The sequence below is a fragment of the Heterodontus francisci genome, chromosome 33, assembly GCF_036365525.1.
Source record: "Heterodontus francisci isolate sHetFra1 chromosome 33, sHetFra1.hap1, whole genome shotgun sequence".
In the NCBI taxonomy this organism is placed as follows: domain Eukaryota; kingdom Metazoa; phylum Chordata; class Chondrichthyes; order Heterodontiformes; family Heterodontidae; genus Heterodontus; species Heterodontus francisci.
Genome location: NC_090403.1, coordinates 52,465,716 through 52,487,643, shown reverse-complemented (window position 1 = coordinate 52,487,643; position 21,928 = coordinate 52,465,716). Strand labels below are relative to the sequence as shown.

Here is a 21,928-nt window from a genome sequence, read left to right as displayed (position 1 = left end):
GAGTTAGGCAGTAGACTCAGAAGCACGACCTCTCTGGTTGTAATCTCTGGATTACTCCCAGTGCCACGTGCTAGCGAGTATAGAAATAGGAGAATAGCACAGATGAATGCGTGGCTTAAGAGTTGGTGCAGGAGGGAGGGTTTTAGATTCCTGGACCACTGGGACCGCTTCTGGGGAAGGTGGGACCTGTACAAGCGGGACGGTCTACATCTGAACCAGAGCGGGACTAACATCCTTGCTGGCGGGTTTGCTAGTGCTGTTGGGAGGAGTTTAAACTAATTTGGCAGGGGCAGGGGAAGGGGATGCAGACTCCTAGCAGAATAGGGACACAGCTAAACACAGGAAAGCGAACAAGTCGGAGGGAATACAGCGGAAGTAAGTTTCGAGGGAGTAAGACCAGGATGGAAGGCCTCTACTTTAATGGAGTATTGCAGGTAAAACGGATGAGTTAAGGGCAATGATTGACACGTGGAATTGTGATATAGTAGCCATTGCGGAGACATGGTTGAGGGAGGGGCAGGATTGGCAGCTCAATATCCCGGGATATAGAATCTTCAGGCGAGACAGAGGAGGGGGTAAAAGAGGAAGGGGCATTGCAATATTAGTTAAGGAGTCAGTTACTGCAGTAAGGAGAGATGATATCTTGGAGGGGGCATCAAATGAAGCTTTATGGGTAGAGTTTAGGAATAAAAAAGGGACAGCCACATTGCTAGGTGTTTATTATAGACCCCCAGATAGTCAGCGGGAAATTGAGGAGCAAATATGTGCGCAATTTGCAGAGGTGTGTAAAAATAATAGGGTAATTATATTAGGTGATTTCAACTTTCCCAACATTAATTGGGATAGTCATCATGTTAAGGGCTTAGATGGAGTGGAGTTATTAAAATGTATACAGGAGAACTTTTTAGCTCCATATGTAGAGGATCCAACAAGGGAGGGTGCAGTGCTAGTCCTAATTCTGGGGAATGAAGCCGGACAGGTGGTTGATGTGTTGGTGGGGGAGCATTTTGGTGATAGCGACCACAACATGGTACAATTTAATCTTGTTATGGAGAAAGAAATAGACAAGTCGCAAAAAAAGGTTTTGGATTGGGGGAGAGCGAATTTTAGTAAAATAAGGCAGGATCTGGCCAAGGTAGACTGGAAAGAGTTACTTGTTGGGAAATTTACAGAAGAGCAGTGGGGGGCATTCAAAAAGGAAATGGGGAGGGTACAGGCCCAACATGTTCCCTCTAGGGTAATAGGTAGGAGCAACAAGCCCAGAGAACCATGGATGACCAGAAACATTCAGGGTACGATGAGAAGGAAAAGAGAGGCTTTTAGCAAATACAAGAAGAGCGAATAAATGGAGGCATTAGTGGAGTACAAAAAGTGTAGGATGGAGCTTAAGAAAGCAATTAGGAGAGCAAAGAAGGGATATGAGAAAGCTCTGGCTGGTAAAAGTAGAGAAAATCCCAAGATATTCTATAAGTATATCAATGGGAAGAGGATAACCAAAGAGTAGGGACCAAGGGGAAATTTGTGGGTGGAGCCAGAGGACATTGGTAAGGTGTTGAATGAATACTGCACATCTGTCTTCACCCAAGAGAAAGAGGATGTAGATATGGAACCTAGAGAGAGAGACTGTGAGGTTCTTGAGCAAATTGTCATAGGGAGTGACAAGGTATTGGAGGTTTTGGAAGGCTTAAAAGTGGACAAATCTCCAGGTCCGGACAATTTGTGTCCCAGGATGCCGTGGGAGGCGAGGGTGGAGATTGCAGGGTCTCTGACCCTAATTTTTAATTCCTCTCTGGCCACGAAGGAGGTGCCAGAGAACTGGAGAACAGCTAATGTGGTCCCACTATTTAAGAAAGGTTGTAGAGATAAGCCAGGGAACTACAGACCAGTGAGTCTCACGTCAGTGGTAGGGAAACTATTGGAGAAAATTCTGAAGGAGAGAATCTATCACCACTTGGAGAGGCAAAGTGTGATTAGGAATAGTCAGCATGGCTTTGTCAGAGGGAGGTCATGCCTAAAAAATTTGATTGAATTTTTTGAGCATGTGACCAGGTGTGTAGATGAGGGTAGTGCAGTTGATGTAGTTTACATAGATTTCAGCAAACCCTTTGACAAGGTCCCACATGGGAGACTTATCAAGAAACCAAATGCACATGGAATACAAGGTAACTTGATAAGGTGGATTCAAAATTGGCTTAGCTGTAGGAGACAGAGAGTAATGACAGACAGCTGTTTTAGTGACTGGAAGCCAGTGTACAGTGGCGTACCACAGGGATCTGTGCTGGGTCCCCTATTGTTTGTCATGTCAGGGGTAGGATCAGTAAGTTCGCGGATGACACAAAGTTTGGCCGAGTGGTTAACAGTGAGGTGGAGTGTCTTGGGTTACAGGAAGATATAGACGGGGTAGTGAAATAGGCAGAAAAGTGGCAGATGGAATTTAACGCTGAAAACTGTGAGGTGATACACTTTGGAAGGAATAATGTGACACGGAAGTATTCAATGAATGGCCTGACACTGGGAAGTTCCGAGGAACAAAGGGACCTTGGCGTTTGTCCATAGATCTCTGAAGGCAGAAGGGCAGGTTAATAGGGTGGTGAAAAAGGCATATGGGACACTTACTTGCCTTTATCAATCGAGGCATAGATTACAAAAGCAGGGAGGTCATGTTGGAGGTGAACAGGCCACAGCTGGAGTACTGTGTGCAATTCTGGTCGCCACATTATAGGAAAGATGTGATTGCATTGGAGGGGGTGCAGAGGCGATTCACCAGGATGTTGCCTGGGATGGAACATTTAAGCTATGAAGAGAGGTTGGATAGGCTTGGGTTGTTTTCGCTGGAGCAGAGAAGACTGAGGGGTGACCTGATCGAGGTGTACAAGATTATGAGGGGCATGGGCAGGGTGGATAGGGAGAAGCTTAGTTGAAGGGTCAGTTACGAGGGGTCACAAGTTTAAGGCGAGGGGCGGAAGGTTTAAGGGGGATTTGAGGAAGAACTTTTTTACCCAGAGGGAATGACAGTCTGGAATGCCCTGCCTGGGAGGGTAGTAGAGGCAGGTTGCCTCACATCCTTTAAAAAGTACCTCGATGAGCACTTGGCACATCATAACATTCAAGGCTATGGGCCAAGTGCTGGCAAATGGGATTATGTAGGCAGGTCAGGTGTTTTAATGCATCGGTGCAGACACGATGGGCCGTAGGGCCTCTTCTGCACTGTATTCTGTGTGTGTGTGATAATGACTTAAATCTGAATTAGGTTTGCAGATGATACAAAACTTGTAAGTATAGTGAACTGTGAGGAGGATAGTGATAGACTTCAAGAGGACATAGACAGGCTGGCGGAATGGGCGAAATGTGGCAGATAAAATTTAATGCAGAGAAGTGTGAAGTGATGCATTTTGGTAGGAAGAATGTGAAGCGGTGATATATATTAAAGGGTACAATTCTCAAGGGGGTGCAGGAACAGAGATCTGGGGTATATGTGCACACATCACTTAAGGTAGCAGGGCGGGTTGAGAAAGTGGTTAAAAGAAATAGGGGACCTGGGCTTTATAAATAGAGGCTTGAGCACAAAAGCAAGGAAGTTATGATGAATCTTTAAAGGTTCTGATGAATACCTCTCAACCTTCTCTTTTTTGAAGGAGACCAACCCCAGCATCTCCAATCTATCCATGTAACTGAAGTCCCTCATCCCTGGAACCATTCCTGTAAATCTATGCGCCCGTCTCTGACACTCCAGATTTGGGGTTCAATTGAAGGGTCACTGACCTGAAACGTTAACTCTGCTTCTCTCTCTGCAGATGCTGCTAGACCTACTGAGTAGTTCCAGCATTTCTTGTTTTTATTTCAAATTTCCAGCATCCGCAGTATTTTGCTTTTATTAACCTTTATATAACCCAGGTCCAGCCTCAACTACAGTATTATGTCCAATTCTGGGCACCGCACTTTGGGAAGGGTGTGAACGCTTTAGAGAGGGTGCAGAAAAGATTTACAGGAATGGTTCCAGGGATGAGGGACTTCAGTTACGTGGATAGATTGGAGGTGCTGGGGTTGGTCTCCTTAAAAAAAGAGAAGATTGAGAGGTATTCAAAACATGAGAGGTCTAGACAGAGTAGAAAGAAATTGTTCGCAAGGGTCAAGAACTAGAAGACACAGATTTGAAGTGATTGACAAAAGAACCAAAGGTGACGCAAGGAAGAACTGTTTTGCGCAGTGGGTGGTTAGGATCTGGAATGCACTGCCTGAGAGGGTGGTGGAGGCAGATTCATTTGTGGCTTTCAAAAGGGCATTGGATAAGCACCTGAAGGGAAAAGATTTGCAGCGCTGTGGAAAAAGGGCAGCAGAGTTGGGTTAGCTGAATTGTTGTTGCAGAGAGCCGGCAAGGGCTCGATGGGCTGAATGGCTTCCTGTGTTGGAACCATTGTATAATAATCGAATTAAGCACCAGTGTATTTATCAATGGAGTTTGATGTAGGTAATCTGTAGGATTTGAATCATATTGAGATACATTCTCTTTAAGCAGCCCACAATGTCACATGCACCATTCATAAGAGGGAAATAACACAACAAAATCTAGTTCTGCTACAAACTATTAATTAAAACTTTATATTAAAAATCCAATTTAAGATTTACTCATGCGCTAGTATTCTCCTAGAACAGGATGGACGTGAGGTTGTAAGAGTACACAAGTAGCACTTAAACATCTGTCCAGAACCTTCTGACTATTTACAATAATTTCTTGAGTGTAAGTATCCAACATTTTTCATTTTTAACTATATCTTTTATTGATTTAATCTCAGCTTGTGAGTGATGAATCCGCTGGCTATGGGAACAATATTTCAATTGAAAATATAATGGGAAGGTCCCTGATTTGTTCCTTGGACTATGCTGAGTCAGCTGATCTCAGCTAGTACAGCAGCAAGAGAATAAAATTGGCCACATTCCCCCAGGATGGGGAAATCATCCAATGTTCTCCCTCTTGATCAATAACCAGTGATCACTACTGTATGAAGGTGTGTATGTATATCTGGTGAGGATGAGATTGGGCTTTGCTGTGGTGCCTTCTTCCCTATAGCTTGCTGATCCTCATTATCAAGTTTCACAGAAATAGCAGCCATTTGGGCGAGGTATTGGAGGATGGCCATGGCCATAAACAACCAACATCCCCAAGGGAGGTAAAAAGAAAACAATTTGACAATTCATGTATTGGCATAGAGTTCCACAGAATTAATTTGCAGACTTATTTAAGCCTCGCACTAATGGAATGAACCAAAAGAGTTGGGATACCCATTCTTGTTTTTGTACATTGTCCTTAAAAGTTCTAAGCAAAGTGCAAAAAAAGGTTGCAGTGTTAATACAACAAAACCAGAAAAAGTCACAGTCATCCAAATGGACATCTTAAACTCCAACACCTTAGCTGCAGTTAGTAAGATCTAGGAATTCCCTCGCAGAAGGCTTATAATCTGCAATGTCCGAATAATAGTCACTATAGATCTTAGTATTTACTTTTTGTTTAACAACACATTGGTGGGAATTTTACCTTTTGGATAAGAGCCGGCCTGTCTGGGAGCAGCAGCAGGAGGTCCAGGCAATTTTAAACGGTCAGGCCTCATTCACATGCTGGTAGCCAAATTCATGACCAATATGACTGGCAAGTCAGTGGAAAGCGGCAGAAAGTCTGAGCTGCTTGCTAGGCCCAAGGTAATTGCAGGGATGTAGGGTGGGTGGGGGGGGAAAGGGGTTCCAGGACAGTCATCAGTTTGGGTGTCCAGCAGGAGAGGCCTACACTTCCCTTGTGCGGCCCAGAAAAGCACTCCTCCTCCTGGCCTAACAAAGGAAAGTTTAAAACTTTCCTTTTACAGTGGCTCTTTAGCGGTCTGAACAGGGGCCTGCAGTTGGGCGTTCCTCACTGACATCCTGATTACGATGGCATCCTGGTTCCATTGGTGTAATAGAATCCCAATCAGCATAAATATGATGTTTCCATCTGATTCAGGCGGGTGCCTCATAAGCCTGCAAAATCAGGCATTTTCAAATCATAGTGAATCAAGAACAAATTAGAAATTTTAAAAATTCTGGTTTTCACTTTTTTAAGGACAATTATTTACAATTTTATTGTTTATTTACTGTTTAGTCCTTGGAGAGCTTGGATGCTACCGAAAACACCAGGTCTAAGCGACATTCCACGTCCGAACTCTGTGATGTGACCTTCAGTGATGTCAGGAAAGAAGGATGGTTGTACTTTCGACAGCTTGTCACAGAGAAGGGAAAGGCAAGTACTAACTCCACAGCAGCATCAAACTTTTGTTAAGCAGACCACTTACTAGTTTAGAAAATGAAGAGCTTGCGCTTTCACAACGTGTAACATCCCAAAGCATTTTATATTTGAAGTGTCATTGTAATGTAGGGATATTTTTTAATTTGCTATTATATGTTAGTTAATCTCTCATAGCATTGCACATGGGGAAGCAAGACACAGGCGCAGTCTTCTAGGGAAGCAGAGTTAGAAAGTGTGGGATTATTGAACATAGGAAAATAGGAACAGGAGTAGGCCATTCAGCCCATCAAGCCTGCCCCGCCGTTCAATACAATCATGGCTGATTATCTACTTCAATGCCTTTTTCCCACACTATTCCCATATCCCCATATGTCGTTTGTATTTAGAAATTTGTCAATCTCTGCTTTAAACATACTGAATGGCTGATCTAACACAGCCCGCTGGGGTAGAGAATTCCAAAGATTCACAACCCTCTGAGTAAAGAAATTTCTCGTCATCTCTGTCCTAAGTGGCTTCCCCCTATTTTGAAACTGTGTCCCCTGGTTCTAGACTCCCCAACCAGGGGAAACATCTTGGCTGCATCTACCAGCTACATCTGACATTGAACCAGGGCACACAGATGTAATTTGGCCTCCATTTTAAAGCCATACATTCTTTCCTTATTTTTATGATGCTTAGACAAAACTTAAAGCAATTTAGAAAGCTAAGCGGTAGAGTTGGTTAAAGTATAGTAATTTCTCTTTGGTACAGACAAGAGGAACTGGGAAAGAGCTTATAATGCCTTTCACACCTTAAGGATGTCTCAAAGCACTTTACAGCCAATTAAGTACTGTTGTAACGTAGGAAACATGGTAGCCAATTTGCAAACAGCAAGGTCCAACAAACAGCAATGAGATACATGAACAGATAATTTGTCTTTAGTGATGTTGGCTATGGGATAGATATGGGCCAAGACACCAGGTGAACACCCCTGCTCTTCTTTGAATAGTGCTGTGGGATTTTTTACATTCATCCGAGAGAAAGACTGGGCCTTGGTTTGTCAGCTACTTGTATGGTGGGGTCGGGTTGCTGCTTATTGAAATTGCATTTTAATGACATCAACTGGACGTATCAGTGATACGAAACTGCTATAATATATTACAGTGTGTCACCACTACTGACCGAACTGCCCGAGTTCTAAAGGACATAGCTGCTAGACTAGGTCTGCGGCAGGTGGTGAGGGAAAAACGTACTTGACCTCATCCTCACCAGTCTGCCTGCCGTAGATGCATCTGTCCATGACAGTATTGGTAGGAGTGACCACCGCATAGTCCTTGTGGAGACGAAGTCCCGCCTTCACATCGAGGGTACCCTCCATCGTGTTGTGTGGCACTACCACCGTGCTAAATGGGGATAGAAGTTGAACAGATCTAGCAACTTAAAACTGGGCATCCATGAGGCGCTGTGGATCATCAGCAGCAGAATTGTACTCAACCACAATCTGTAATCTCATGGCCTGGCATATCCCCCACTCTACCATCAAGCCAGGGGATCAACCCTGGTTCAATTAAGAGTGCAGGAGGGCAGGCCGGGAGCAGTACCAGGCATACCTCAAACTGAGGTGTCAACCTGGTGAAGCTACAACCCAGGACTACTTGCATGCCAAACAGCATAAGCAGCATGCGATAGACAGAGCTAAGCAATCCCCCGACCAACGGATCAGATCTAAGCCCTGCAGTCCTGCCGCATCCAGCTGTGAATGGTGATGGACAATTAAACAACTAACTGGAGGAGGTGGCTCCACAAATATCCCCATCCTCAAAGGTGGGGGAGCCCAGCACATCAGTGCAAGAGATAAGGCTGAAGCATTTGCAACAATCTTCAGCCAGAAGTACCGACTTGATGATTCATCTCGGCCTGCTCCTGAAGTACCCAGCATCACAGATGCCAGTCTTCAGCCAATTCGATTCACTCCATGTGATATCAAGAAACGACTGAAGGCACCGGATACTGCAAAGGCTACAGGCCCTGATAACATTCTGGCCATAGTACTGAAGACGTGTGCTCCAGAACTTGCCGCGCCCCAAGCCAAGCTGTTCCAGTACAGCTACAACACTGGCATCTGCCCTGCAATTTGGAAAATTGCCCAGTTATGTCCTGCGCACAAAAAGCAGGACAGATCAAACCCGGCCAATTACCACCCCATCAGTCTACTCTCGATTAGCAGTAAAGGGATGGAAGATGTCATTGACAGTGCTGCCAAGCGGTCCTTGCTTAGCAATAACCTGCTCAGTGACGCTCAGTTTGGGTTCTGCCAGGGCCACTCAGCTCGTGACCTCATTACAGCCTTGGTTCAAACATGGACAAAAGAGCTGAACTCAAGAGGTGAGGTGAGAGTGATTGCCCTTGACATCAAGGCAGCATTTGACTGAGTATGGTATCAAGGAGCACTGGCAAAACTGAAGTCAATGGGAATCGGGGAAAACTCTCCCTTCGTTGGAGTCATATCTAGCTCAAAGCAAGATGGTTGTGGTTGTTGGAGGAGCTCCAGGACATCACTGCAGGAGTCCATCAGGGTAGTGTCCTAAGCCCAACCTTCTTCAGCGGCTTCATCAATGACTTTCCTGCAATCTTAAGGTCAGAAATGGGGATGTTCGCTGGTGATTGCACAATGTTCAGCTCCATTCACGACGACTCAGATACTGAAGCAGCCTGTGTAGAAGTGCAGCAATACCTGGAAAATATCCAGGCTTGGGCTGATGTGGCAAGTAACATTCACACCACACTAATGCCAGGCAATGGCCATCTCCAACAAGAAAGAATCTAACCATCTCCCCTTGACATTCAATGGCATTACCATCACAGAATCCCCCACTATCAACATCCTAGGGGCTACCATTGACCAGAAACTGAACTGGAGTAGCCATATAAATACTGTGGCTACAAGAGCAGATCAGAGGCTAGGAATCCTGCAGCAAATAACTCACCTCCTGACTCCCCAAAGCCTGTCCACCATCTACAAGTCACAAGTCAGGAGTGTGACGGAATACTCTCCACTTGCCTCAATGGGTGTAACTCCAACAACACTCAAGAAGCTTGACGCCATCCAGGACAAAGCAGCCCGCTTGATTGGCACCCCATCCACAAACATTCACTCCCTCGACCACCGACACACAGTGGCAGCAGTGTGTACCATCTACAAGATGCACTGCAGCAACGCGCCAAGGCTACTCGGGCAGCACCTTCCAAACTCGCGACCTCTACCACCTAGAACGACAAGGGCAGCAGATGTGTGGGAACACACCACTTGCAAGTTCCCCTCCAAGCCTCACACCATCCTAACTTAGAACTGTATCGCCATTCCTTCACTATTGCTGGGTTAAAATCCTGGAACTCCCAAATAGCACTGTTGGTGTACCTACCCCACATGGACTGCAGCGGTTTAAGAAGGCAGCTCACCACCACCTTCTCATGGGCAATTAGGGATGGGCAAGAAATGCTAGCCTGGCCAGCAACGCTCGCATCCCATGAAACAAATTTTTAAAAACTATTACTTGCCATCTTCTACCTATTCTGGATAGCACTTGCAAAGCTTTTATTGACTGGCTGATATATGGTCTCTAAGGATCCATAATCCCATTTTACTTAGGATGATAAATTATTTTAATAAAAATGAAATAACATTAAAATTAAAAATTCACACACACCATAGAACCCAAGGTATTCTAAACAGTAAACGTGCAAAGCAGGACTTTCCTTCCAGGGGTGGGAAATAGAGGTTCAGACTGTTTCCGGGTTCCAAAGCCGCTCCTGGGGGAAAACAGTCACAGGCCCTGATTATCACCGGGGCAGCTAGTTAATGGCCAAAGGGCAGGCTTGATGTCCAATTAAGGACAGCAGGCAGGCTTTCAAAGCTGGAGGGCCAATCAGAGGCCTTCCAGCTTGAAAGGAGTAGCAGGCTGTAATAGAGGGTAAGTTAGGGAGAGGGTGCTTCAAAATAGAGGTGCCGTCTCTCCAACTTATTTAAATGTAAAAGGCATGGCCACCACTGGTGGGGGGATGGGGTGGCAGAGTTGGCACGGAAGCCCCTCTACAGCGCAGCCTGCGGCTGCTCCTTCCCCCAGACAGGCAGGGTGTGCCCCTAGGCTTCCCTACAGTGCGAACCCCCTGATCTTCCGCTGGGAGGCCGCCTGCAGGCTGTTAAACATGTCCCCGTCGCCTGCAGGAACCTGGCAGCTGACTGGAAAATTCCAATCGGTCTCCTTTAATTGACCTTAATAGGATCTGAATGAGCCAGGTCGGCTACCTGTGTGCCGGCAGATAGCCCTACTGCACCCCCATCGCACCTCTGCAAAAATGGCCTGGGGGCAGGATGGAGCCAGGGAACCAGCACACTGGCCGGCGCCTTTATTTACATTCCCCCCCCCCAGCCTCTTGCTTCCACTTCAGGCCCCAGCACGGCCTAGAATTCAAGCCCTCAGCATCTTTATAGCTATATTCCTCACAGATACAGACTCGGTATAATTTGTTCTGTAAATGAGATGTCAGCAAGGTATGTGTTATAACTCTAAGAAAGTATATGATTAATATATAAATTTTACATCTTAAAGTTTTCTAAAACTCCATAATGGGCTGGATTTTGTAGAGGAGGCTGGGCTCCCGGCGCTGGCCGAAAAGGCGGGGGAAACCCCACCTCAGCATTTCTGTGCCCCCCGTGGAGCGATCCTCCAGTGTCTTCAAGTCTGTGTCCCGCGCTGGGATCTCCGTCCCTTTAAAGACAGGGAAACCACCTCAAAGAGCTGCCGGCCAATCCTAGGGCTGGCAGCGCCACTGGGAGCGGTGCCCACTGCTGGTACTGCAGAGGCTTTGGACCCAGGCCCAGAACTGGAACCACAGACCTCATGTAACTGAGGCGGGGTCACCAGGGCCAGTCCAGAAGGCCCCAACGAGGGCAGGTGCGTGTGAAGTCCAGGGGGGGACGGGTCCATGGAGTTGTAGGTTTTGCCAGCAAGGGTCCTACATGGGCAACAGATTGTCCACGGAGGAGGGACATTCCCCCAACCCCCACACCTCCAAGCCCGCAGGGAGTGTGCCTCATTTTACAAGGCGGCGGCACACCATGCTGCTGGTTAGATCGGCAGCGGCGGAAGAGGGCCTTAAGTGGCTGTTAAAAGGCCACTTACGGACTTCAATTGGCCTCTGGATGGGAAGGCCGTTGTTGGCATATCCCGCAACTGGCAAAATTGCTTGCTGAGGGGCCCTCCGCCACTCATCATGATTCTGTAGGTCTCCCGCCTCGGGGGCCCATAAAGCCCAGCCTAATACGTGAGAAATAATTATTTTATAGCAGTTCAGTTTCTTGTGAATTTTATTTTTCTCCAAAGAAAGAATCCTCCATCAATCATGAAGACAAGACGAGTAAACTTTCCTCAACTCCCATTAATTTCATTCCATGATTGGCTGGCAGCATTTTTTTTTAAAAAGAAGCACTTTTAGGCCTAATGTTAGGAAGTTGTCCTTCACACAGTGAGTGAGCAGCATGTGGAATATGGAGACAGAAACCCTGGAATTATTTAAGAAACTGACCTGTGCTCTTTCTGTTTTATTTATTTCTACCAGTCTGTCTTGGCATATAAATATCAACTTAGTGCTGTTGTTTTCCAAGAACATTATTAACTAATTCTGCAGCCTGCTGTGATCTATTTTTTCTTTCCCCTCATTTTATACCATTTCCATTTTGCTGGAAAGGAAGGCTATCGATTTACCTTGTATGTATGATGTGCAGTATGATCCTGAATTCCAGGTAGATGCTGAATAATTAATTAATTAATTAACTCTGGGGATGCTTAATGTGTGATAATTCAATATTAAGGCATCATAATGGCCTGAGCTGATCGCCTGACTATTTAATATAACCATGAGGTAGTCTTAGAATAAATACTCACTATAAGCATGCATAATACTTGCTTTCCTTTGTCAGCATCCAGCAGTTTTAATGTAAGTACAACATAAAATGATAACTTAATGCTTAAAAGATTATGTTGGAAAGGGACTAAAGCCAGCAGGTTTTGTGCTTGCTTATGAAATTGTATATAAAAGGATATAATTTGTTAGCAGAAGTATCTCTGCTAATCATGAATCCATCCTGTAGTATTATGAAAATGAAGCATATTCTTTGTTTATGTAATAAAATATTGATATCACGCATGCTGCTCATTATTTTAAAATCTGGTATGCATTCTACAAGACCAGTGGCTGAACAGTAAATAATAATTGATGTGTATTTGGACAGTAGAGGATTAATTTTTTGTGGAATTCATGTGTTTTTTATTTTTATCTGAAAACACATAATCAAATTAGCAAATAAACCAGAAAATATTGATAAGCTCAGCAAGTCTGTCAGTATCTTAAAGAGAATGGCAAGTTGACATTTTGGGTGACAACCTCTATCAAGAATCCAGTGAAGGAGCTCCCAGAATCATTACCCTGTCTTCTAGAGCATGGCTACCTGACCCAAACCCGACAGGACCCGACGTCGGGTTCGGGTCGGGTCGCTCTTCCAGGTCCGGCATTTGGGCTTGGGTCAGGCCAGGTCGGACACAGTGACAGCCAGGACGTCAAGGCGGGGAACACTCTGCACTAGTCTGCAGTGAGCGATTCCATCGAAGGTAGAGCACAACCTCTTTAATATAATCAACTTTATTCTGGTGGTCGGGTCGGGCGTGGGAAAAAATGAAAGGACCCAGGCTCGGGTTCGATGTGGTTCTGTCGGGCTCAAGTCGGGTTTCGTTTGCAGACCCAAGCAGGCCTTTGCTGTCTTCTGCTGTTTATTTTCAGCATTTGCTGCTTTGATGTATGTGGTTTACACATGGGGAATTCTCTTATCTTTCCCTCCCCCTTGCTAATTGTGGATATACCCAACCGCTTCCATCGCGACAAACACACAGAAGCTCAGGATTCCGCTACAGAGTATTAACTGTAGGAATAAATCAGACTTCCATGCAGAAGAAAGAAAAGCTAAAATTGGTGGAACATTTTGTGCATATAAGTACTGGTGCCGTTTTCTCATGGAAAGCTCTGCATGTTACCTTGACTACTGGTATCGTATGCCTCCAATTAATGCAGTAACGATAATGGTCAAAAACCCCAGGGGAATTTTTATTGTCGTAAAGAAAGATGGCAATAATTTCGATATAAAAAGTCCCGCATAAGAAAAATAACTTGGTCCCTTGCTGCTTTGATGTGTGGTGATGCCTTATTTACAAACATTAAATTTTGTTGCAGTGCTGTATTGGTCAAGAGCACTGTTTTTCTGCTCAATCGGAAATGTGTAAGAGACAGTTGTCTGTTGGTCAGGAATAAATGAACTGGGGAAAAAGGATATTATAGTTTTACATGAATTGCTGACTTATCTTATTGTATTACTGCTCCTCTAGTTATTTTCATCAATTATCTAATGATTTATTAACTTGTTTATTTACTTATCCATTAGTTCTGCTGGTTATCTGGACTGGCGGAACAGGCTTGACGGGCTGAATGGGCCTACTCCTGCTCCTATGTTCCTATGCCTATTGATTTATTTGTTTATTTGTTTATTCAATTATTCATGTGTTGCCTAAAGGACTTATTTCTCTTGATCTTACTATTTTTCTTTTAACTGTACAAAGAGACTAAGCATACTCATTTAAAAAATATTCTGTTGTTTGCCTTTTAGGCCATTTTTTGAAAAACATTCATGTTTCTTTTTATAGAGAGTTGTGAGCAGCATTCGTTCTTGGAAAAGGGTGTATGCTGTCCTGCGATCACATTCTCTGCACCTGTACAAGGATAAAAGGGACGCAGTGACTTATGTTTCTTCCCTGGCCGAGGATGAGCAGCCCATTTGTGTTAAGGCCTGTTTGATTGATATTTCGTACAGTGAGACTAAAAGGAAGAATGTTTTCAGGCTGACTACGTCAGATTTCTGTGAATACCTGTTCCAGGCTGAGGATAGAGATGATATGTTGAACTGGATTAAAATTATCCAAGAAAACAGTAAAACAGAGGGAGAAGTAAGTACAATACAGATTATTTTCTCTCTTTTTCAATAAATGAACCCTCAATTCATCTATTAGATTTAAATTAGGGGTGCCACCTACTGCACCAAGACTCACTTCAGATAATAAAAGCAAAATACTCCGGATGCTAGAAATCTGAAATAAAAACTAAGTGCTGGAAATACTCAGCAGGTCTGGCAGCAGCTATGGAGAGAGAAGCAGAGTTAACGTTTCAGGCCTGTGACCTTTCATCAGAACTACTCACACTTCAGAAACTGGCAACCAATTACCCCACTGAGTATAAAAGCAGTTTTAGCTTCCACTCTAATATTTCAGCTAGGTAGAGCTGAATACCTGATGTTTCTTCGAGCAAGAGAATAACCAAACCTACGCTCATCACTTCACAGCGATGGTACAACAGAGATTTATTGTCCTCAATATGATCCTCCCCACCAGGGGTGGAATAGGGTTGGGGCTTAAAAATTGAAAAACGAGGAACACATTCCCAACCTGCTGCTACTCGGCTGCTACTGTTTTTACTGTGACAATGTACCGTGCCATGCAAGTGACTCACTCTCCAGAGGCTCTCTTCCTGCCTGTATCACCAGTCCCCAATCTGCAGCTCCGGAATGTCAGGGACTGACCCCAAGGATCCGCAGCTGTGATCTCCTACCACTGTTTTCCCGCAGGCAGCCAGCCAGCTTGTCAGTTTGGCTAGCTACCAGGAGGGAAAACGATGAAGAAAATTATACTGAGGTCCTGCCATTAAATTCATCAGAACCTCCATGTCCCTGGTCTTGCCAGGTTTTCCCCACACTGCCATGCTCCCCCTCCCTGTAGGGGAGGCGGTGGCCTAGTGATATTGTCACTAGACTAGGAACCTAGAGACCCAGAGTATTGTCCTGGGGACATGGGTTTGAATCCAACCACAGCAGAAGGTGGAATTTGAATTCAATTAATAAATCTGGAATTAAAAACTAGTCTAATGATGGCCATGAAACCATTGTCGATTGTTGTAAAAACCAATCTGGTTTACTAATGTCCTTTAGAGAAGAAAATCTGCTGTCCTTACCTGGTCTGGCCTACATGTGACTCCAGACCCACAGCAATGTGGTTGACTCTTACATGCCCTCTGATATGGCCTAGCAAGCCACTCAGTTTTATCTAACCGCTACAAAGTCAATAAAAAAGAATGAAACTGGATGGACCACCCAGCATCGACCTAGGCACCGGAAATGGCAACGGCAAACCCAGCCCTGTCGACCCTGCAACGTCCTCCTTATTAACATCTGGGGGTTTGTGCCAAAGTTGGGAGAGCTGTCCCACAGACTAGTCAATCAACAGTCTGACATAGTCATACCAATGGAATCATACCTTACAATGTCCCAGACACTGCCATCACCATCTCCGGGTATGTCCTGTCCCACCGGCAGGACAGACCCAGCAGAGGTGGCGGCACAGTGGTATACAGTCGGGAGGGAGTTGCCCTGGGAGTCCTCAACATCGACTCCGGACCCCATGAAGTCTCATGACATCAGGTCAAACATGGACAAGGAAACCTCCTACTGATTACCACCTACCGCCCTCCCTCAGCTGATGAGTCAGTACTCCTCCATGTTGAACCCCACTTGGAGGAAGCCCTGAGGGTGGCAAGGGCGCAGAATATACTCTGGGTGGGGGAGTTCAATGTCCATCACCAAGAGTGGCTCGGTAGTATCACTACTGACCAAGCTGGCCGAGTCCTAAAAGACATAACTGCTAGACTGGGTATGCAGCAGGTGGTGAGGGAACCAAAAAGAGGGAATAACATACTTGACCTCGTCCTCACCAATCTGCCTGTCGCAGATGTATCTGTCCATGACAGTATTGGTAGGAGTGACCACTGCAAAGTCCTTGTGGAGACAAAGTCCCGCTTTCACATTGAGGATACCCTCCATCGTTTTGTGTGGCGCTACCACCGTGCTAAATGGGATAGATTTCAAACAGATCTAGCAATGCAAAACTGGACATCCATGAAGCGCTGTGGGCCATCAGCAGCAGCAGAATTGTACTCAACCACAATCTGTAACCTCATGGCCTGACATTCCCCACTTGACCATTACCATTAAGCCAGGAGACCAACCATGGTTCAATGAAGAGTGCAGGAGGGCATGCCAGGAGCAGCACCAGGCATATCTCAAAATGTGGTGTCAACCTGCTGAAGCTACAATGCAGGGCTACTTGCGTGCCAAACTGCATAAGCAGCGTGCGATAGACAGAGCTAAGCGATCCCACAACGAACGGATCAGATCTAAGCTCTGCAGCCCTGCCACATCCTGCTGTGAATGGTGGTGGACAATTAAAAAAAACTAACTGGAGGAGGTGGCTCCACAAATATCCCCATCCTCAATGATGGGGGAACCCAGCACATCAGTGTGAAAGATAAGGCTGAAGCATTTGCAACAATCTTCAGCCAGACGTGCCAAGTTGTTGATCCATCTCGGCCTCCTCCTGAACTCCTCAGCATCACAGATGCCAGACTTCAGCCAATTCGATTCACTCCGCGTGATATCAAGAAACGACTGAAGGCACTGGATACTGCAAAGGCTATGGGCCCTGATAATATTCCAGCAATAGTACTGAAGACCTGTGCTCAAGAACTCGCCGCGCCTCTAGCCAAGCTGTTCCAGTACAGCTACAACACTGGCATCTATCGGGCAATGTGGAAAATTGCCCAGGTATGTCCTGTACACAAAAGGCAGGACACGTCCAACCCAGCCAATTACCGCCCCATCAGTCTACTCTCAATCATCAGTAAAATGATGGAAGCTGTCATCAACAGTGATATCAAGCGGCACTTACTTAGCAATAACCTGCTCAGTGATGCTCAGTTTGGGTTCCGCCAGGGCCACTCGGCCCTTGACTTCATTACAGCCTTGGTTCAAACATGGACAAAAGAGCTGAACTCAAGAGGTGAGGTGAGAGTGACTGCCCTTGACATCAAAGCAGCATTTGACTGAGTATGGCATCAAGGAGCCCTAGCAAAACTGAAGTCAATGGGAATCAGGGGAAAAATCTTGGCTGGTTGGAGTCACACCTAGTGCAAAGGAAGATGGCTGTGGTTGTTGGAGGTCAATCATCTGAGCTCCAGGACATCACTGCAGGAGTTCCTCAGGGTAGTGTCCTAAGCCGAACCATCTTCAGCTGCTTCATCAATGACCTTCCTTCAGTCATAAAGTCAGAAGAGGGGATATTTGCTGATGATTGCAAAATGTTCAGCACCATTCGTGACTCCTCAGATACTGAAGCAGTCCATGCAGGACAATATCCAGGCTTGGGCTGATAAGTGGCAAGTAACATTCGCGCCACACAAGTACCAGACAATGACCATCTCCATCAAGAGAGAATCTAACCATCTCCCCTTGACATTCAATGGCATTACCGCTGAATCCCCCCTATCAACATCCTAGGGGCTACCATTGACCAGAAACTGAACTGCAGTAGCCATATAAATACCATGGCTACAAGAGCAGGTCTGAAGCTAGGAATCCTGCGCGAGTAACTCGCCTCCTGACTCCCCAAAGCATGTCCACCATCTACAAGTCACAAGTCAGGAGTGTGATGGAATGCTCTCCACTTGCCTGGATGGGTGCAGCTCCAACAACACTCAAGAAGCTCAACACCATCCAGGACAAAGCAGCCTGTCTGATTGGCACCCCATCTACAAACATTCACTCCTTCCACCACCGACGCACAGTGGCAGCAGTGTGTACCACCTACAAGGTGCACTGCAGCAACGCGCCAAGGCTCCTTCGACAGCACCTTTCAACTCCGTGACCTCTACCAACTAGAAGGACAAGGGCAGCAAATGCATGGGAACACCACCACCTGCAAGTTCCCCTCCAAGTCACACACCATCCTGACTTGGAACTATATTGCTGTTCCTTCACTGTTGCTGGGTCAAAATCCTGGAACTCCCTTCCTAACAGCACTGTGGGTGTACCTACCTCACATGGACTGCAGCAGTTCAAGAAGGCAGCTCATCACCACCTTCTCGAGGGCAATTAGGGATGGGCAATAAATGCTGGCCTAGCCAGTGACGCTCACATCCCATAAATGAATTTTTTAAAAAACCTCCCTGCCACCCTGTAAATATCAGGCCTATTATGTGGGAAATTGGGGGTGAGTAATGTCAACCTGTTGCAGCTACCAGAGGTTTAAAATGATCCTGTCCTCTTGGTTCTGTAATGGCATATGAGGAATTTCTTTTTAAATGTTAATGGATTAGCTTTTAAAATGTTGTCCTTTTTATTATTAGGACACAAGTGCAAGAATGATAGAAGTCAAATTAAAGGAATACAGGAACCAGAGGTAATAAAACCAGTTAGATATTGAATTATTTTCTCAAGTCATCTTACTCACAATACAACTGATCAATACTTTATACTCATCTACCACTGGGTTAGAGAATGCTGTCTTGCTCCCAGTCAGCATTCTGGAGTGGAGAAGGTGTTGATCATTGTTAGTACAAATGCTTGGTCGCTGAACCCTTCATTCTTGTTTGCCAAGGACATTTCAGAAATGTTAAATGTCCTCAAGTACATGAACAGTGCTGTAAATCATTTCTCCTAACAGGAAGTTTTTTTTGGATCGATGATGGATCAAATGGCGTCCCTTGTCTGTAATTATCTTGCAATCTGGTACTGATTTTTCACACTATCCAGACTAGCAACAAGTTTTTCTTTTTAAAAGATTTGCCAAAAGAAGTGTTAAATCTACACTTCAAAGAACAGAAGATGCTGGGCAGTGTTCAAATTCTATGTATTTTTCTCTTGAAATTTGGATGTTATCTGGTTAACGTGCATTGAAATGTGAGGTTATTTGTGGTGCTGTTATATCTTGTGCAATGAGTGTGTCATTTCATGGAAAAATCTTACTATTTAAAAAAAGAAATTCCAAGGGGGCAACATTTTGAATATTTATCAGAACTTGGCAAACTTCCTTTGGTATGCAAACCTTATACAGCGCTATATATGGTCTAACAATGCAAGTGGCGGTACTGGAGCTGGTACCTGTGCCAAACTATTAGGAAGCAAAGACTTTTTGTCCTTCCCAGGAATGCATAAATCACTAAAGGTTGTTCGTTTAATGTGTGTCGTCCATACAGGGTTCTAAGTGAAGTGAAATGCTTTTGGTTTTATAAAAGCACTGTACCCTTTTCTTTGTCTTTCCCTGCTTCCTCTCCTTAAAGATGTTGATTTCTTTCTGAGGTATGATTCCACGGGCATTATATGCTCTGTGGCACATTGCCCAGGTCGCCATTTCTTTTTGTGTGAACCTGGGCAACTGCTTGACTGCGAGGGGACTTTGAGCCTGATCTCATACTCGTCTAATATTCATACAGTGCATTTGTATCAGCTGATTGATGGATAGGAATCGGGATGGTGGAGGCGGGGTGGGTGTTGGTTACGTAGGTGATGGGGGTCTCAGCCACTGGCTGAAGAGCCAGCAAGAGCCCCATGTTGCCTCCACTGGGGAAGGCCTGCCACATTGCGGCCAGTTAGGTACTTAAGTGGACAGCGGCGGGCCTTGCCTCGGATTAAAGATCCTGGCGATGGAAGTCCCGCTCGCTGAGAGCTGTCGACCAATCATAGGCAGGCAGCTCTTTTGCTGAGCAATGGCACCGCAGAGGCGGTGGCAACTGCCAGTAATGCACCCACTGGAGGCCCAGGATTATCGAGGGTCCCAGGCCATAGGTGAGTCATGGTGGGAGGGGTTTTGTAGGGTGGGGCTCACAGGGGAGGGGGTTGGCTCTCAGCAGGCATGGGTTTGCTTGTCGAAAGGCGCACTTGCTGCTGGGCTAATACCAGTGGCAGCAGGATGAGGCCCTTAATTGGGCATTAATTGCCAATTGCCCACTTAAGGCCCTCAGTTGGCGGTGGGGTGGGAAGGCTGTCCATGGGTCTTCCCTCCACTTAATTGGTGTGGAGGCAGGAAGGTGGTGGGGTTCCCCCTCACAACCAGCATCCTGCTCAATTAAATGCTCTCCCTCTCTCCAAACTTGTGTGGGGGACAGCATAAAATTTACCTTGCTGTGCACATACAAACATACGCATTAGGAACAGGAGTAGACTACTTGGCCCCTCAAGCCTGCTTCGCCATTTAATAAGATCATGGCTGATTTGTTTGTAATCTCAACTCCACATTCTCGCCATACCCCCGATAACCTTTCACCCCCTTGCTTATCAAGAATCTATCTACCTCTGCCTTAAAAATTTTCAAAGACTCTGCTTCCACTGCCTTTGTGGAAGAGAGTTCCAAAAACTCACGAGCCTTTGAGAGAAAAAATTTCTCCTCATCTCTGTCTTAAATGGGCAACCCCTTATTTTTAAATAGTGACCCCCAGTTCTAGATTCTCCCATAAGGGAAACCATTCTTTCCGCATCCACCTTGTCAAGGCCTCTCAAGCTCTTATATGTTTCAATCAAGTCGCCTCTTACTCTTCTAAATGCCAGTGGATACAAGCCTAGCCTGTCCAACCTTTCCTCATAAGACAACCTGTCCGTTCCAGGTATTAGTCCAGTAAATCTTCTCTGGACTACTTCCAACATATTTACATCCTTCCTTAAATAAGGAGACCAGTACTGTACACAGTACTCCGGATGTGGTCTCACCAATGCCTTCTATAACTGAAGCAAAACCTCCCTACTTTTGTATTCAATTCCCCTTGCAAGAAATAATAACATTCTATTAACTTTCCTAATTACTTGCTGAACCTGCAAACTCACCTTTTGCAATTCATGCACTAGGACACCTAGATCCCTCTGCATCTTAGAGTTCTGCAATCTCTCACCTTTTAGATAATATGCTTTTTTATTCTTCCTGCCAAAATGGGCAATTTCACATTTTCCCATATTATATTCCATTTGCTAGATCTTTGCCCACTCACTTAACCTATCTATATCCCTTTGTAGCCTCATTATGTCCTCTTCACAACTTACTTGCCTGGATGGGTGCAGCTGCAAAAAAGAAGCTCGACACCATCCAGGACAAAGCAGACCACTTGATTGGCTTCTCATCCACCACCTTCAACGTTCACTCCCTCCACTGCCAATGCACAGTGGCAGCAGTGTGTATGATATACAAGATGCATTGCAGCAACTCCACAACGCTCCTTCGACAGCACCTTCCAAACCCGCGACCTCTACCACCTAGAAGGACAAAGACAGCAGATGCATGGGAACACCACCTGCAAGTTCCCCTCCCAGCCACACACCATCCTGACTTGGAACTATATCGCCATTCCTTCACTATCACTGGGTCAAAATCCTGGAATTCCCTTCCTAATAGCACTGTTGGTGTACCTACACCCCAAGGACGGCAGCAGTTCAAGAAGGCAGCTCAGCACCACCTTCTTGAGGGCAATTGGGGATGGTCAATAAATGCTGTCCTAGCCAGTGACACGCACATCCCCCGAATGAATATTTTAAAAAAAGCTTTCCTACCTATTGGTAGCTGCCTTTCCTACATTATAACAGTGGGTTTACTTCAAAAAAGGCTGTATAGTGCTTTGACATGTCCTGAAGTTGTATTTCTTTCTTTCGTTCTTCACCTTGTCACGGACTTGTATTTTTTTTTCTCCTTGGATTAAAACAGTGTGTGC

General features: G+C 45.4%; 1 protein-coding gene across 7 annotated transcripts in view; it reads left to right on the top strand.

The window, feature by feature from the left end:
- Positions 1–21,928, top strand: part of LOC137348208 (rho GTPase-activating protein 23-like) — a 515,957-nt gene that overhangs the window by 443,760 nt on the left and 50,269 nt on the right. For all 7 annotated transcript variants that reach the window (XM_068013572.1, XM_068013573.1, XM_068013571.1 and 4 more), the window contains 3 exons: positions 6,128–6,265; positions 14,002–14,301; positions 18,584–18,636. In XM_068013572.1, the coding sequence (XP_067869673.1) occupies positions 6,128–6,265; positions 14,002–14,301; positions 18,584–18,636 (491 nt within the window). The remainder of the gene's footprint in view (positions 1–6,127; positions 6,266–14,001; positions 14,302–18,583; positions 18,637–21,928) is intronic.